Genomic DNA, 18,684 nt, shown 5'->3' on the forward strand with positions numbered 1-18,684 from the left:
CAAAAAGAAAACAAACAAAAAAAACTGAGCTTGGTTGGACAAAATTTCAGATTGTTTGCTTGTATGGATCCCCGAGGTTCATTAAAATTAGAGTTTTATTGTGGTTCCAAATGTAGCCTTTAGAGTCAGGCAGTGCTGTCATTTCCAGATATACACAACTTCAGAAACTCAGGAATTTTGGGAAAGAAGTAGAAAATTTTTGAAGTTAAATATTTTCAACAATTGAGATAAGAAAAATGACATCTATCAAAACTGTGTATTAATAAAACTAACTTTGTAAAATCTTCTCAATTTAGGTCTTGAGACAGATGCGCAAATTGCCCTGGCAGGACCCAGAAGTGAAAGACTATGTTATTTGTTGTATGATAAACATCTGGAATGTAAAATATAATAGTATTCATTGTGTAGCCAACCTTTTAGCTGGATTAGTTCTTTACCAGGAGGATGTTGGAATTCATGTTGTGGATGGAGTATTAGAGGATATTCGACTAGGAATGGAGGTAAAAATTATTTTTCTTTCAAGGCTCCAGCCCCCCACTTAAATGGAAATGTTAAAATAAAATCTTTTAGTAATGTACTGTTTTTAACAATGATGATTTGGAAGTCCATTATTTCCTTGGTGATTTTTTTTTTAGCTTGATAGGATAGATAGAGGAGAAATAAAGCAGCCAACCTGAGCTAAAATTAGGTAGCCAGAGACTGGTAGCATTAGAAGAGGAGAGGGTCTTAATAGAGAGCATATAAGAGCTATTATATTCAACTGTTTAATGTCCAGAAATAGGAATTTGTATTTCTATATTTTGGAGTAAAAGTTCATGGGCTTTATTAGCTTGCTAAGTATTGTGTTGGAATAGGTCACCTCGTTCACCTCCTGGATAATTTAAGATTATTCTCTACTTTATTCCAAATAAGTTTTTTAGTATTTTTACTGAGGAAGATTTCACTTCTTTTGGAAAATTATTATATATTATAATAAACTTTATTAAAGTATCAGAGCCATATTGATATCCCTTTCTTAGGTAATTATTGGATTACCTAGAGGATAGATAAGTAGTAGGGAAGAGAGATCTATGCTTGTCCAGGTATTGTTCAGAATCTTCTTAATCATTCTCAACAACAGCATTTACTGTATGCCTGCTCTATACAGAGCTAGGAAACTGTATACAGGCGCTTGGAAACTCACAGTAAAAGGAGGACAGTCCCTACACTCAAAGAGCTAATAGTGGACAGGAATTCCTTATTCTTCTGCTATAAGTGTTTTGAGTAAGTGTAACTTAAAGGGCATGTTCTAGTTACAAGAGGAAAAAAAGTTAATCCAGAAATTTACCTAATTATTACTGTGAAAGGTTATTGTCCTCAGTAAGTTCACTTGTCACAGGGCATCAGGAAGGGGAGTTTGGTCTGTTTACAACCATGTTCCACTAGTCTTTGGTAATGCATCATTTGCATCGGATGATTTTCTGTTTTGAAGGTTAACCAACCTAAGTTTAACCAGCGGCGTATCAGCAGTGCCAAGTTCTTGGGAGAACTTTACAATTATCGGATGGTGGAATCGGCAGTTATTTTTAGAACTCTTTATTCCTTTACTTCATTTGGTGTGAATCCTGACGGAACTTCTAGTCCACTGGACCCTCCCGAGCATCTTTTTAGAATTCGACTAGTGTGCACCATTCTGGATACCTGCGGCCAGTACTTTGACAGAGGCTCTAGTAAACGAAAGCTGGACTGTTTCCTTGTATACTTTCAGGTATGGTAAAATTTACACATGTGCCTTTGTACGGCATTTTATGCACTATTGGTGCATAGTCTTTTTTTTTACTTCTATGAAGTGAAAGAAGTTTTGAAAACTACATCATGGATCCATATATAGAGATATAAGTTGCTGTTGTTTGATTTTTAAATATCTGGACCCTTGGTTTAATGCATTCCTAAAGATGTATTACAGGAACGTAGTAAAATATTTTTTAATGGTGATGTAGAACTGTATGTGTAAAAATCCAGGCTGAATATAGAGATACGACGGGGCTCGATGCCACTGATTGGCTGATATGGGGCGATCATACACAAGATATTTCTGTGTTGTTTCACTGTAAGGGGCATGTGGTTCTTATCCAGTCATTTCTTCCTTGCGTCACTTCTGTTGTACCCCAAGGAGTAAGATGCCTGCAAGGACCTGACCCAAAACCTGACCTACATCTGTTGCTGCAGAAACACAGCCCTGGGACTTTTTTTTTGTCAGCCCTAGGGACAGAGAAGTGATGGGAAAGGCAGTTAACTTCTCTATTCACCCTGAGCCCTAAACAAATGCTTTGCTTTCTTGCCACCTTCCCTGCTGTAGACAGGATCAAAGCTTCCAAAGTACATTTTAATACTAGTTTCTGCATTCAGTGATATCTACAATTCAGCATTATGCCAGTCTCTGAACCCTATCTCCAACTACTGCTCTTTAATCTGTGTGAACTACCCAGGAGCAGAATCCAGGCCAAGGGAGGTGAAACCTAGGAATGCTGGGATAAGGGATAACCGAAGGGGGGAAGGGGAGAGAGAGCACGAGCCCACAGGAGAGTCACAGGCATAGTGATAGAGAAACAGAAAGGTGAAGTGACTGCAGGAGAATGAATAAAACAGAGGACAAAAGACAAGAGGAAAAACTGCGAACAGGAGTGGGAAAGAGACATTAGAGACATTAAAAGGGCAGTGGACAGCAGATTTGGGGCAAAGAGATTGGAAATAGAGGCAGGTAAATGCAGATTATTCAACAAAAAGTTTTGAGGAACATGGGGGAAAGTGAAGAGAGAATTAGGAGAGAAAAGCAAAGGGATAGATAGAGGAGAAATAAAGCATCTAACCTGAGCTAAAATTAGGTAGCCAGAGACTGGTAGCGTTAGAAGAGGAGAGGGTCTTAATAGAGAGCATATAAGAGCTGTTATATTCAACTGCTTCATGTCCAGAAATAGGAATTTGTATTTCTATATTTTGAAGTAAAAGTTCGTGGGCTTTAAAATTCTTCAATCCCTCTTTAATTCAGGTGAAACTACCACCTGTATTTTACCACTTTTATGCAAGTTTAATAAATGTCTCATGTGGACATGTTTGCTTCAGTTTTTTTAACAGCTTTTAATTCTCCTAATGAGCTTTTTATGTTCTGAAATGGGAGCCGGAAATGAAGGAAAGTAGCAAGGAAGAAATGAAATGAAGGAATATGTGTATTATACAGCTTCTTCCCTTGAAATTTAACTTTAAGATTCTCAGGAATAGATTTTTCTTTTTTATGTATTTTAAGATCTTGCTGTTTCATGTGGACTTTATTGAATGAAGCTTTAATACCACTTTTCTTGTCCATATTATTTTTTTGAAGTAATGTTTTGTGTTACTTGGTCTGAAAACAATTTTGTGGGGATAGCTGAGGAATGTACCCTAGCACATACCTGTTCAAGCCAATAAAAAAAAGACAAAGTTTACTTGTTTCAGAATTGGTATCTTTTCCTACCGTCATTCTGATATTTTAGTTAATCATTTAAAGTCTAATGGATACGATTGAGTATCATTATTATTATTATTATGATACTTGGAATAATGATGAGGCTGCTTTAGTGTAGGTATTTTTAATGAAATAGTTTTTCTTTTTTTTGTGCAAATAGTTGAAAATCAAGCTGAAAATGCATCATATATATCTGGTACCCTTAAGTTCAGTTGTTAATTATGTAAAATACTTCTCATTTGGGGACAATTTAAAATTGTGACATATGTTCTATTTCTTACTTTCATATTTATTTTCCATTTATTACCAGCGATATGTGTGGTGGAAGAAAAATCTGGAGGTCTGGACAAAAGACCATCCTTTTCCTATTGATATAGATTACATGATCAGTGATACTCTGGAACTGCTAAGACCAAAAATCAAACTTTGCAGTTCTCTGGAAGAATCTATCAGACAGGTACAAGACTTGGAACGAGAATTCTTAATCAAACTAGGTAAGCAAATAATATAGAGAGAAAGCCAAAGTGATACCTGCCAGAGTAATTCAGGTTTTTTACTTAATTCCATTATCAATTACAGTTTTCATTTGGACATTTAGTCTTACCTGTTATGTAATAACGTTAGGTAATATATGCCTGGCACGTTACTTAATTTGGTGAAGTGATACCAGTTTGGAAGAAATACCCATGGGATTAGTTGTGATAGCAATGGAAAACTACCGAACATCCCTGAATCAGAGTACTTTACTCTTAAAATACAAAATATTGTCAAAGAATGCCTTTTTCTTAGTACTCAAGTTTTGAGGTGGGGGGGGCTATTGTTACTAAGATTAATAAGGAACCCCCCCCCCAAAAAAAAAAAATGTGATAATTCTGGCACTTAAATATTAGTCATGTGTATGTACCTGTGGGAATGAATGCTGGTTCCATCCATATTTCTCATTTAGAAATTGACCATTAGAGTTTCATAGTTCAGTAAATTATCATTGGTGTTGTCAAACTATTTCATATACATTTCAGTTGAGATACTCTGATATTGAAAGAGGTTTCTTTTCTGTCAACAAATAGGCCTTATGAATGACAAAGATTCAAAAGAGTCTATGGCCGAAGGAGAAAACCTCGAAGAGGATGAAGAAGAGGAAGAAGGGGGAGCAGAGATTGAAGAACAGTCTGGAAATGAAAGTGAAGTAAATGAACCTGAGGAAGAGGTGATTACAAAATTATTGTCAAATGAACGTACTTGTAGGGAAATATATTTTTTCTTTCAGTAAATGCGCCAGCATCTCTAATTAGTAGTGCTGGATAAGTATCAACTAAGATGGAAATTGGAAATTTAGAGTGGTTGAGTGCTCACCATTCCAAGGACCCCCAAATCTTAGAAATGATTTAATTTCTCATCAATAAAAAAGGATTCTTTACTGATATGAGATTTCCCCAAGCATCTTGGTGTACTTCCTGTTTGGATGGATTAAGGTGAAACCAAGTTGATCTGTTCAGTGGAGCCAGTAAGATTCTATATTTGCAGTTTTCAGCCTTCCCTATGTAGAAATTCAACCTGTTTTCAGATCTGTTTCTCAGGGTGGAAAATACAGACGGTTTGCAAAAGTTGCTCTTTATTAGAAACAAGGAAGAACCCTACAAAGAGTCTTTGTATTGTCCAGATTAAGAGAAGATAATGAAGTGAATTTTCAGCTACAGGCATTCAGTAACTGTTGTCAGCTGACATTGCACTACCATTCTAAGCAAGCATTGTAGTTGGTGAAGCTCAGTGACAATAAATGATAACCTTCAACTTTTGGAAATGGGATTTATATGGCATGAATACCTTTACTGTTCCATGGTGACATGTTAAAATAAATTAATATATATAACATGGCATTTATCTTTTAATTTAAAAACATTACTATTTTAGGAGGGTTCTGATGATGAAGATGAGAGAGAGGAAGAAGAAGAGGAGAATACAGATTACTTAACGGACTCCAATAAAGAAAATGAGACTGATGAAGAGAATACAGTATGTATTACTGAGGACATTGTTTTTATAATTTATCAACCATTTCCACGTAGTTTGAGTGATAGCCGGCAGCTTTGTACTCAGATTATAGAGAGAGTTTCTTTTGGACCTAGTTTTTCCTTTACCATCGTGTCCTTTTAAAAGTAAGTAAAAATGAAGAACTATATCTGATTACACAACACAGGCATTTTTTCTCTCACATTTTTTTCCAGTTTATCAACAGGTAGTACATATGAGCTCACTTTTTCATGACATTTTGCTGGACACACACACACAGAAAACCCCCCAGCTCTGATCGTCACCTAAATTTGTGATCTTCTTTTTCCTGCAAGGAGGTGATGATTAAAGGAGGTGGACTAAAGCATGTTCCATGTGCAGAGGATGAAGACTTCATTCAGGCTTTGGATAAAATGATGCTGGAAAATCTTCAGGTACCAGTTTTTGTTGGGTTCTCCTGAAGACTCAAACATGAGTAAAATGCATTTCAGCCTTCCCCTTTTTCTCACCCTCCCTCCAGTTTCTTTTAAGCAGGCTCTAAATGCTTGAAAAATGAGGGCTCTATATGCACTATTTGACTACTTTCCTCTGTAGTAGATTTGCTAACCCAGCATAGCTCCCCCAAAACTTACTGACCTCTAAGCCTCAGTCCAGTCACACACGTTTCAGGTAGGGGACAGTGACGTAAAAGCCTCAGGGCTTGGGCAGCATGCCTCCGTTGTGCCCAGATTGCTCTCAGCAAGGCTTCGTTTTCTCCCTCTCTCCTTTTTTCTTGCATTTTGCTTAATAGTGAAATTTTACAAAAGATAGGCAGAGAAGTTGCTGCCTAGAAACCTTATTTTGGAATTTCAGACAACAGTAGTGATCCTGTAACTGATGAGAACTTGCCTCAACTAGTGATAATTGTTAAAACAGAGATAAACAAAGATAATTGTTATGATCAAGTTTCATTGATTCGTGGTGCATGCTCATTAAATTATTCCACCAACTCGCCACTCTTAACAGATTACCTCCCAAACTGCAGTTGTACACCCCTAGCATTATAGACTTTGAGCGTGTTAACTTCATTCACCTTCCTGAAAATGGCATTTCCTCAGAAGCCTAAAAGGTATCTAGAACCAAGGAGACTGAATTTTAAGGGCAGGACATTGACCACATAAAACAGAACTTGCACGTTCTACCAAATCACAATCCCTCTAAATGTGCGCATTTAGAGGGTAATGGAACTAAACCTGCTGGGGAAAAGCCTGCTGGTCACCCTTTGAAGCGGTATTTGGGATTTCATTTAACAAGGATACTGTTTAGTGCACTGTCCCAGAAGCCAAAAAGACTTCAGTACCGCCTCCATCCAGTCTTGAGCCAGTACTGTGCAGCACTGCTAACTATAATTGTAAGAAAGTCAATTAGGAATCTGCTCATTCAAACTCTTCTTCTGTTTCCTTTTTCTTAGCTACTTCTTTTAGACTTAAATCTAGTTTTGATTTTGCTTAAACTGGATTCATTGCCAATAACTAAGTCTTATGGATCTTTTCTCTGACAGTCTTGCATACATCTTATTTAGCACCTATATTAGTTAATATTCCAAAAAAATCATTTCTCCAAAAGGGTTGGTGTAAAATAATATCTCTAGTGGTCGGTTAAAATCATTCTTAGGTCTCCATAAAACAGATGATAACTTCCAGGAGATTCTCAATAATAAAAATGTAAATAAGAAGCAGTAGTTTTCATGATTACCCAGTTCAAGATATACCTCCAAAGAATTGCGTGGAATAATAAAAATGATAGTTAAGCCCTCAAATGCAATATAAATGCTAAAATAACAATAATTATAGTATCCATTGGAAAATAAATGTAAACTGAAATATAACATTTTGTAATTTAAAATGTAAACAATTTTCTACATAAATGTTAATATGTATGTAATGGTATTTTACACATTTTACACTTCTGAAAACATTTGTTTTGTCTAGCAACGCAGTGGTGAGTCTGTTAAAGTGCACCAACTTGATGTCGCTATCCCTTTGCATCTCAAAAGCCAGCTGAGAAAAGGACCTCCACTGGGTGGTGGGGAAGGAGAAACCGAGTCTGCAGATACAATGCCATTTGTCATGTTAACTAGGAAAGGCAACAAACAACAAGTAAGTGATTGCACCTTATATCAGTTTAAATGCATACATATTTCAATTTGTCTTCGATTTTTAATGACTGTTTCAAGCATTATAATCAGCAGTAGTATTGCAGTGTAACAAGGCTATACTTATCAAATCAGTGGTATTTACTGAGCAGTTACTGTGTGCAGAGCACTGTACTAAGTCCTTGGGAGAGTACAAAAAATTGCTTTGCCCACTTTGGGGGAATATTTCTGTTTGAGATTCGTTTTATAAACTCCTACCTTGAAGCCTTATCTGGTCATTACTTTTTTGGAAAGGAATGCATTATTATTGCATTATTTGCTTTATATGTGACTATTATTATCTAGACTTGTGGGAAGAAAGGGGTTTAGCATGTCAGTGAAAAACTCTTAACTGGCCTGTTTGTTTCTGAAAATTAGGTTACTGAAGGGTATTGGTTTACCAAGAAGCTGGAGGGTATGCCTTAAAGTATATATGTGTAAAAACCATGTTATTCTTTCTGGAAAAGGAGAAAGACTAAAGCATTGCGTAGTAGTGGAAAGAGCATGGGGCTGGGAGTGAGGGGATCTGGGATCTAATTGTGGCTCCTGCAACTTGCCTTCCACATGACCTAGGGTGAGTCACTTAATTGCATTTATTGAGTGCTTACTGTGTGCAGAGCACTACACTAAGCACTTGGGAGAGTAGAGTATAACAGTATAGCAGACACATTCCCTGCCCACAGTGAGCTTACGGCCTAGAAGGGGAGACAGACATTAATATAAATGAGTTACAGATATGTACATAAATGCTGTGGGGCTGGGAGATGAATAAGGGGTGCAAGTTGGGGACACAGAAGGGAGTGGAAGAAAAGGAAAAGAGGGCTTAGGGAAGGCCTCTTGGAGGAGATGTGTCTTCAGTAAGGCTTTAAAGTAGGGGAGAGTAGCTGTCGGACAACTACCATTCTAGAAAATGTAGAGGTGATAATATAAGATGCAGAGTTAAAGTCTTTATTTCTTGGAACTCTGGGTTAAACATAAATTGGATAAAATATCCCTTTTCCAGAGCTACATTAAGAGCAGTTATTAGTGAACGCCAAGAGACTTCATGGAGTCTCTATGAGTAGATTTTTTTTTTTTTTTAGCTCTTCCAGGCTGTTTTCTTGGGATTTTGAAGAATGTTCAATTTCTAGGAGCATCGTATGTGAAGAAATATCACTGGTATTTTGTGGCGTGTCTGAGAAAGAAAGCGTTTCTTGTTCTGATCTTTTAAAATACTGTTATTTGCTTTTGGGAGTTGGCCTTTCTGGCAGAAATTTCTTTGGCTTTTCTAGAAAGGTGAAATTTGTTGCAGTATAGGAATCTTTGATTCTCGAGCAAATGAAAGGTCTCTTTGTACACCAATTTGTGTGGAGAAATAACTTGCTTCTGAAGTCACATAAACACTGAGATAATTCAAAAGAAAATAATTGTGTTCATACTGTGCCCAATTTCCTGACCCTAGAGTTGTATAAGTTAAGTGGGTCCTGAACATGGAGAGGGAGCGCGTGAAGTTTTCAAGGGTCATTTTGTTGACTCGAACAAACCGATCCATTTATACTTCCTGCTTAAGATAAACCCTGTAAGTCACTGAGCTAACAGCCAATTCCGTACTGCTGACGTCTGCCCAAAAAACCATGTTATCCTTCGTACCGTGTCAGGGCCGTCCCTGAGACTGGGCCAGTCAAAGCAGGGGGCCCCACGACTTGCACCTGGGGGCTCTGCCGCTTACCCAGAGATGTGGCGCCTTAGGGCACTCGCCCCAAATTCCACCAGGAAAAAACGGGAGGCAGCGGCAGACTGTTGATCTGCGGGGAAGAGCGTCTTTTTCTGATCAGTGTGCTCTGAGCATAGTAAGTGCTCAATAAATGCCATTGAATGGCGTCTTGCCTTTCATTCAGTCAGTCGTATTTATTGAGCACTGACTGTGTGCAGAGCAGTGTACTAAGCCCTTGGAAATGGACAGTGCACCCATGAACAGGGACACTCCCTGTCCACAACGAGCTCACAGACAGCAATACAAGTAAATAAAATTACAGATATGCCCGTAAGTGCTTTGGGGCTAGGACGGGGGAAGAACAAAGGGATAAATAAAATTAGAGATATGTAAATGTGTTTTTCCTATATTCTCCTTAGCACCTGGTACGTTTCATTGTCCCAAATAGATGCTCAGTAAATTCTCTTGATTGTAGCAGTGGAAATAAGAACATATGATTTCTTTTCTAAAGTCAATTTTCCCATTTCTTCACTTCTGTCTGTAACTATGAACAAAACCTGTGTTTTTCTTTCAGTTTAAGATCCTTAATGTCCCCATGTCTTCCCAACTTGCTGCAAATCATTGGAACCAACAGCAGGCAGAGCAAGAGGAGAGAATGAGAATGAAAAAACTCACACTGGATATCAACGAACGGCAAGAACAAGAAGATTATCAAGGTTTATAAAATGCAGGTCCCGGGCCTAGCTCGTTGGGCCACGGCTTCTTACATTGGACTACTTGAGGGGCCACCTTTGTTCAAAAACCCACCTAGAGGTCCCAGTTCATTTGGGCATAGGGGATAGTTTGTCTTGGGTGATTTATCCATTGCCCCCACAGCCCCTCCTTCTGAAAGAGCTTTCAAAATGAAGGAACCCACTTGGGCTGGGTCTTTGGGGTGGATTAAAATGAGTGCTTACTGTAGAATCCAGTTTCCATAAACACTTCCCCAAGTGAAGAAAGAATTAGTTTCTGAACTAAACTAGCAACATCTGGGATCATCTGGTCATTGGGTTTTAGAACCACCTGGTCCAGTACCCTTAACTAGTTATTATTGTACATTTCATTCAGTTGTATTTATTAAGTGCTTACTGTGGGCAAAGCAGTGTACTAAGTGCTTGGAAGAGTGCAGTATAACAACAGACACCTTCCCTGCCCACAGCAAGCTCTCACAGTCCTTTTGTGTTTTTAATCTCAGCCACCTCTCTTGCAGAGGTGTTTAAGCTTGATCTCCCCAGAATTCTTTCAGCTCCATGGGGGTAAATGACATTTACCAAAGTTAATCCTTAGAATTGATTTTTTTTTGTGCCTGTCTGTGTGTGTGTTTGTGTGTGTGTCTGTGTACCCGTAACTACAGAGATGTTACAGTCTCTAGCACAGCGTCCGGCTCCAGCAAACACCAATCGTGAGCGACGGCCTCGTTACCAGCATCCAAAGGGAGCACCTAATGCAGATCTAATCTTTAAGACTGGTGGGAGGTAAGATCATCTTTAGTGAGTCCATAGTGATCCATTTTTCATGAAACTCATACTGTTAAAATGATGATAACTAAAGATGTAAGCCTAAGTAGTAAAGGTCTTCCTGCTTTCTTATTCGAGGATCTGTTTAAAATGGAATATTATTTTTATGGTTGTTTGAAAACAAATAACTGTGTAATAATTGGGCAAAGGGCCTCTTCAAATAATGGCAGTTTGCAACAGGGTTGTTACTAGTCCAGCGTGAAAGAAGCTTTCTGCTGTCTGTCATTTTTAAATTCATTTTTATGGTATTTATTAAGAGCCTATTTTGTGCCAGGCACTGAGGTAATGACAAGCTAATCAGGTTGGACACAGTCCATGTCCCACATGGGGCTCACAGTACTAGTCCCTGTTTTACAAATGAGGTAACTAAGGCAAAGAGAAGGTAAGTGACTTGTCCAAGGTCACCCAGCAGACAGGTGGCAGAGCTGGGATTAGAACCCAGGTCCTTTTGGCTTCCAGGCCCGTGCTCTACCCAGTAGGCCACACTGCTTGTCCAATGGAAATCTGTTTGGAAATGAATTATTTCAATATCAGCAGTTTCCAAGTACCTAATGGCTGTGGTATTGTGACCTCTTAGGAGTTTTCACAGACTCCTTTACTACAAATCAGAATTTTGAGGTTTTTTCCATTGTTTTATCAAGTGAGACCCTTGTATGTAAATTAAAACGGAAGTTCCATCTCAGAACTCTTTTGTTCTAACTAGTAATGAATGTTTGGTTGTAGTGGGGTTATAATGGCACTACACCCTCAACTACCTAACTTTCCTCAGTCATTAATAAGGTTAGTCAACACTTCCACTCTGTTAACCAGTTGCCAGCACTCAGGGAAACTGAACATACGGGGCAAGTGTGAGTGTTCAAAGATTGAAGCCCCAGCAATTGTGCATAATCTCCAATAACTATCGAACCTCAAAAACTTTGTTATTTTTAATTCAGTGAAGATTGGCAAAATGGGATTTTTATTTACACTCTATCCTTAAACAGCAGCAGTCTGGTATATAGTCCAGGATGTATGATATAAAAACTCTTGAACTGTGAGCTGAAACAGTTGCATCCCTTGAGATTCAGGCACCAGATACAATGCGGTATAACAGGAATAGCCTGTGTATACTATATAAGAAAACTTATGTACGTTTCTCCCTCACCCAGTAAGCCTACAGATTTGAGCCAACTACTCTGTTCGAGACTATTTCTTTGAGCTTCCTTTACTTTAGGAGGCATTCTGGTACTTGTTGCTGACAGGTACTTATTTCAGTCCACCTTCCCAAGAGTTTAGCATTTGAATATATGAACTTTCAAAATGACAGATACCTTGTCTTTCAAGAAATAAATGGAATATTCAGAGTATCTTGAAAATCAGTTATGAAAGAGCCATCACCCATTCCTCCCCCCTTGCTGGGAGAATCGCTCTTCCCATTTTCCTTGGGATGCTGTTGACTTTTTGTAGATGCAGCCTCTTCTCTAATGAATAACTGTTGCAAGTCCTGCCCATCTCCTTGCCAACAGATGCAGTTTGGTAACGGTCCTCACTTCAATATCCCCATATCTATCTGTCTAGGAGACGTTGATCCAGCAGCAAGTGTCATTTCATTAGGTCCTGTATCTCTGATGTTGTGGATAGAGGAGTCCTCCAGCAATTGAACGAGAGCAGTGGACACATCTCAGCACGTCGGTCTGGAGAGTTGAGAATCTAAACCCGGAACAAGCTGGGGCCACGAGGCGGAAACACCAGCCTCCACTACCACCAGAACAAGCCGAGGCTTCCAGTGACAGCATAAAAAAGGCCTTTTGTAATGGGAACCATGCGAGGGTTAATCTTCTCCTGGGAGTGGAAGTAAAGAAAAAGCGATGGTTAACTTTACTACCGAGCAGTTCCTCCAAGAACAACTGCCAATGAGCTGGATTGTGCCAGAACAGAAGAGGTTTGATGGTAATGTGACAGGGAAAATGAACTTGAGTTATAAAGTTGAGGTGAAATACATTGTCTCTGAGTTGAACATCCTGTGTTGGAAGAATATACATTTGGGGGCTCCGAGATTACAGTAGAAAAAGTATAGAGCAAGCAGTCAAATCTTCTAGTAAAACCTTCCATGCAGGACAACAAAATGATGAAAGCTCTCCAAAAGCCAGGTACCCCACAAGAAAGACTTTCGTTTTAGGAATACGTCGCAAGGAGCAAAGCGTGGGAGAGAAAATCAGTTTGAGCCATCAGAGCCAATGAGATAAAATTGGCGATTAAAGTAGAAGAAAAATGTAAAGACTATTCCTAGAGAGAGAGAGAGAGAGAGAGAAAGAGAGTGGTGATCCAGATTGCTCTTAAAAGTCTGGTAACAAGCCTAAGACCAGGGTTAAAGTCGAGCCCATTGTAAGTATCATTGAAAACCAAAATGTGCCAGTCAGCATGTCACGGAAAAATGACTGAAGGACAACAAGAAGTGGATCCGGAAGATTTGTTGACCTTCATGGGTTTACAGCCTCTGTCTCTAACGAAGTCTGGAAACAAGTAGAGCTTTTATTTTGTTTTCGTTTTTTTTTCTGTTTTTGTTTTTGTCTTTTGTTTCCTAAGTAGAATTAAAGTTTCTTGGTCCACTTCTGACAATCTTTATTTATTAGAGTAGTTGTGTCTTTTGTTTGCTTTCTGGTAGGTCTTGTACTTTTAAAGAGCACATCTGTATGCTTCTACTTGATTAAACCATTTTTTTCTAGCAATTTTAATTTTTTTCCTTTTATCACCTTTTCTGTTTCTGCATGGAGAATTAAACAAGAAACAAAAGTTGTAACATTTCACACAGAAATGCCCGATCTTCACCAGCTTCAGAAATCTGACCTTTGCCGATGCTGCAATAAAGTGTTGTAATTTAGATTTCATGTGTTGTATGTTGTTTTTTAGAATCTCACTGAGTAGTAAATTGGAATCTGTTGGGACCAGCTAGTTGTCTGTGAAGCGTGCATCCTTGGGGAGAGTTTCAACGTTTCTTCTAAGCAGATGTTTCGACCTTGTGCCCAAAGGAATGTTAATTCTTGTGAAAAGTTATCTACAAGATAACATACCACATCTCGACATTTTCGACAAAGCAGTTTGGAACTGTTACCAGCAATGAGTAAGGGTTCAGGAGAATCAGTGAGGAAAAAATTAAAAACTTGGATGTGGCTCAGCATGGTGGAAACACCGGTGACCTGACAAGAGTCCTTATAAAGGCATGGCTTGAGCACTAGAAAGGGGAGAAAATATGGAGGGGAAGTTCAAGAGGAAGGATGAAAGAATTCTCCAAATCTCTAGGCAATACTTAGGAATTCTCTATTGAGTCTTCTGTTCTTCTAATATCTAATAACAGTCGTCTAATATCTGTAGAGAGATGTTAAATTCAGTTTTTGTTAGAAGATTTTGCTACTAGACTAAGGTTTGGTTCTTAGAAGATAGTGAGATGTGTCAAAGAGTTTCATCTTTGCCAACTCAGAGTCCTGGAATTCCCGGCAAAGTCAAAAGTAGTGAGCCCAGAGTAGTGGGGGAAATAGTGCCTTAAACAACTAAGAGCTGGGGGTCATTGGAAAGTTAGTGACATATCCCTGAGGTGGCTGGGCTGCTAAGAGGCTGAGAATAGTTTGTAACTATCCTGTCTTCCGGTGTATGTTCATTGTTCTACACTAAGTAGAAACTAAATAAATACTGATGGAGATGATGAGTACCTCCTTCCAGCAGGATCCAACAACTTCAGAAGAAAGACTCAGAACCCCCGCCCCCGCATTAGGACCTGAATGCCAGGGCGCTTGTGTGGCCCAATCATCATCAACCTGTTGGGAGTCTCCTTCAGGACACACAAATCCTTGTTGGGATACCAAGTATGCCAGAAGGGAGAATGGGATAAAAATCCTTGTGAATGAGAGTTGAATATGCTTTCACTTGGGAGTTCACATGATTCAGCTTCCAAAAGCACAATTTCATATTTGATAGCAAATAGAGAAGCAGCAAGGCCTAGCAGATAGAGCATGTGTCTAGGAATCAGACAGACCTGGGTTCTAATCCCAGCCCTGTCACTTGTCTGCTGTGTGACTTCGGACAAGTCAATTCACTTCTCTGGGCCTCCGTTGCCATCTGTAAAATGAGGATTTTAAGACTGTGAGCCCCATGTGGGACAGGGACTGCGTCCAACCCGCTTTGCTCATATCCACCTCAGCATTTAGTGCAGTGCCTGGCTCATAGTAAGTGCTTAACAAGTATCACAATTATTAAATCAACCTAATTGAATCTTATTTCTGACAGTTGCCTGCTTAATTTATGTATTGGGGTCACCGCTGAGTAGGGTCCTGGAGGCTCACTGACTCAAAAACTCTAGTAGACCAAGTTTGTCCCTTTTACTGTAGTTTTCAAATATCAACCTTGATCTACTCCTCGTGAACAGGGAAGCAGCTTCCCCAGAAATATACCATGTACAAGCAGCTTCTTTGTACCATTACTAGTGTACTTGAGAAGCAGTGTGATCTAGGGGGAAGAACACTAGCCTGGGAGTCAGAGGACCAGAGTTCTAATCCTGGTTCCCCTACTTGCCTGCTTTAAGAACTGGGGCAAGGCACTTCCCCTGTGCCTGTTTTCTCATCTGTAAAATGGGCGTGATACCTGTTTTCTTCCCCCCCCTGCACTACAATATGAGCCCCATATGGAATAAACCTGCCCCTGCAACTGCCTCCACTTTCTCCATCATGTTCTCCCTCAAAGGTTCAAACTCTTAAGGAGGCCAGAAACTAGTGAAGTAATGCTTATTCTTACCTGCTTCAGTCCTGTTGCTTCTTAACAGCTTCCCAGGTTTTGCCTCTGCAGGGAGTCCAGCAGGAATTGAGTGGATCAGATAAGAAGAAATCCCCCCCTCCATGCTCCACTGCTGTCATCACAATTGTAGTGGCTGCTGGGATCAGCCCAAGGCATTAAATAGCACATTGTTGATGGTTAGAAGACAAAGTGAGTCTCATTATCCACAGAGTGTTTCTATATTTGAAATAAGCAATGGCAAGGGAACACCTGGTGGTATATGGAAATTATTCTGTATTCATTGTCATACTTTGGAGGCTGTTACTAAATGGACTGATCATTTGGGGTTTTTTTGTTTGTTTTATAGTATTTGCTAAGTGTTAACTGTGCCCGGCACTGTACAAAGCACTAGGGTAAATACAAACTAATCAGGTTGGACACAGTCTTTGGGTCCCGCATGAGGCTCACAGTATTAATCCCCATTTTTACAGATGAGATGACAGGCACAGTGAAGTTAAATGGCTTACCCAAGGTCACCCAGCAGATGAGTAGTGGCGCTGGGATTAGAACCCAGGTTCTTCTGACTCCCATGCCCATACATACTCCATCAACCAGGCAAAGCTGCTGCTTTTTCTTACTTATAGGGATTCAATGAAACATGGAATTGATGCCCAAGTCTTGGGTTCTATTTATGACTCAGTAGTCTTGGGAACTTTAATATTTTCTGAAAGCTCCAGTTTCTCCAACAGTAAAATTTGCACAGTCCTGATCTGTGGCAGATACATGGAGGTCCTGTAGAGAAATATGAAATGGGAGCCAAATGCTGTTTGAAACCGTTTTCACAAATTGTAGTTGCTGCTTAACAGAGGTGTCAGCCACTTTTAAGAGCACAAAAGGGACAAAAAATAAAAACAAAAGCTATGGCAGATGTTAATCAGTGAAATGTGATTCACCTTGCAAATCTGAAACACAGATCTCTGAGTCTGAAATGGCATTCTTCTTTGGTCCTTCCTACCCAATTTTTTAAGGAATTTGCATGAGGATGAGAGAGTTTCCACTGACCTACTCCCCAGAGAGCCAGAGCAGATAGCATTGGCACTTGTTCCTCCTCGTGTCTTGGAGAAACCAGGCAACCAGAAGAATATTTCATCACTCAGCCTTATTTATTAAGCATTTACTGTGTGCAGAATATTGTACTAAGCATTAGGGAGAGTACAATATAACAGATACATTCCCTGTCCACAAAGATCTTACAGTTTAGAGGGGGAAACAGACATGAATATAAATAGATTACAGTTATGTATAATAAGTGCTGTGGGGCGGTGAATAAAGGGAACAAGTCTGAGTGCTGCAGAAGGGAGTTGAAGAAGAGGAAAAGGGCTTAGTCAGGGAAGGCCTTTTTGAGGAGATGTGCCTTCTGTAAGACTTGGAAGTCGGGGAAAGTAAGGAGGGAGGATGCTTAAGGCCAGAGGCAAGGCATGGGCAAGAAAGAGGTCGGTGGCAAGACATATGAGATTGAGGTTCGGTGAGAAAGTTAGCATTAGAGCAGATAGTCATCTGCCTTTCTTTTCTAGATGAACCTAGAGCCCCAGATGAGGTAATTAGGTATTTTTGCAAGTTTAGAGTGCCCAGTTGATCAAGAATGAGCTGCTGAACATTCAAGGTTTGAACCAAAATGGGACTAGCTGCAGAATCTCACTTTTCTGCCCTGTTAAATAAATTCAGTTGAAGTGGCAAATTGTTGCAGAAGGTCTCAGATTCACTTGATAGGAGGGAAAGCTGTCACTTCTTAGTAGATGCAGTGGTGGATGGGGACAGTTGATCAGCAGTATGTTCCATCTAAGCTTGTAGGATTGGCCCTGACTTTCAAAAGCAGTTGTGGTATGTATTTTCCTCTGTATTGATGCCTGTTGGACAATCTGAATCCCTGGGCCTCAGATGGCTTCTTTTTGAGTTACAGCTTTGTTCTTCCTGATGTATCTGGACAAAATTCTCTTTCTGAGCAGGCATTTCAACTCTCTATATCCAGAGAACTCAATTTCAGTCGTTCTTCGATCATCTGCTGGATATCCAAGTTCCTTTTCAGAACGAAAACTAGAATTTTCATAAACTGGCTATGGGAAAAAGGTATGTTTTGTTTTGTTTTCTGATTGTGCATTATAGGGGGAAGGCAGCCCAGGGTCCCACATAGGCTGGCTGAATGCCGGGGGTCCCTGCCTGCCCCACGCCGGACAAAGCCACCTCTCCGACCCTAGCTTCCGGCAACAGAGGCTGAATAGATATGAACTAACCAGGATAGCAGCAGGTCAGAGGTCAGCAAAGCTCTTCAGGGGCAGAAAGGTAAAGAAACTTAAGCATCTTATGTGACAACTCCCCAAATCCATCTACAGTCAGCAAGGCAAGGCTGAAAGTGAAGAGATAGTGCGGGCTGGACATTGGCTGATTAAAAACCTAGGGCAGAAGCCTTTAGCAAATGTGCTTCATTGGCCAATGAAAAGTGTACTTGAACAATAGCTGGAATGTCATCAATCAGGTTACTTTAGCTTTGGCTGTTGCCCTGACAATCTGGGAGAAAACACTCCCACCTCCCCAGCTGATTGGTCACTTAAATTCAGAAACAATTCCCTGCTCCCTAAAGAAGAGATTTGGGAGCCAGATGAGTTGTCTGTTAGTTACCAAAAAAGGGGTGTTAGTTGAGCCCTGTAAAGACTAGAAATTGGGATCCCAGTTGACCCTGCCTGCCTCAGGTTCAGCCTGCCCCAGGCCTGGCCTGGCACTTACTATGGGCCCCTGGCAAGCCTAGAACCTGAACAGAAGTAAATCTTTAGCTAAACTGGAAGTTGGTCCAACTGGGGGAACAGTCAAATATGGGCATTTCCCCCTACCTCTCCTGGAAAATGTAGTCCCAGCCCCACAGAGGAACTATTATGGGCAGGAATGAGTTTGTTGTTTTATGGTACTCTTCCAAGTGCTTAGTACAGTGCTTTGCACATAGTAAGCACTCATTAAATATGATTGAATGAATGAT

The 18,684-nt window shown here is 39.9% G+C and overlaps 1 protein-coding gene across 1 annotated transcript in view; it reads left to right on the forward strand.

Annotated features, from left to right (window-relative positions):
- UPF2 (UPF2 regulator of nonsense mediated mRNA decay) overlaps nucleotides 1-13,780 on the forward strand; it is a 60,909-nt gene extending 47,129 nt beyond the window's left edge. Inside the window, 10 exon segments of the mRNA XM_038741021.1 lie at nucleotides 297-500; nucleotides 1,472-1,747; nucleotides 3,792-3,975; nucleotides 4,549-4,688; nucleotides 5,393-5,494; nucleotides 5,827-5,925; nucleotides 7,462-7,629; nucleotides 9,932-10,073; nucleotides 10,751-10,871; nucleotides 12,507-13,780. Of these exon segments, the coding sequence (XP_038596949.1) occupies nucleotides 297-500; nucleotides 1,472-1,747; nucleotides 3,792-3,975; nucleotides 4,549-4,688; nucleotides 5,393-5,494; nucleotides 5,827-5,925; nucleotides 7,462-7,629; nucleotides 9,932-10,073; nucleotides 10,751-10,871; nucleotides 12,507-12,606 (1,536 nt within the window). The 3' untranslated portion in view covers nucleotides 12,607-13,780.
- The last annotated feature ends 4,904 nt before the right edge of the window (nucleotides 13,781-18,684 follow it).

Source organism: Tachyglossus aculeatus (assembly GCF_015852505.1).
Source record: "Tachyglossus aculeatus isolate mTacAcu1 chromosome 12 unlocalized genomic scaffold, mTacAcu1.pri SUPER_6_unloc_1, whole genome shotgun sequence".
NCBI lineage: Eukaryota > Metazoa > Chordata > Mammalia > Monotremata > Tachyglossidae > Tachyglossus > Tachyglossus aculeatus.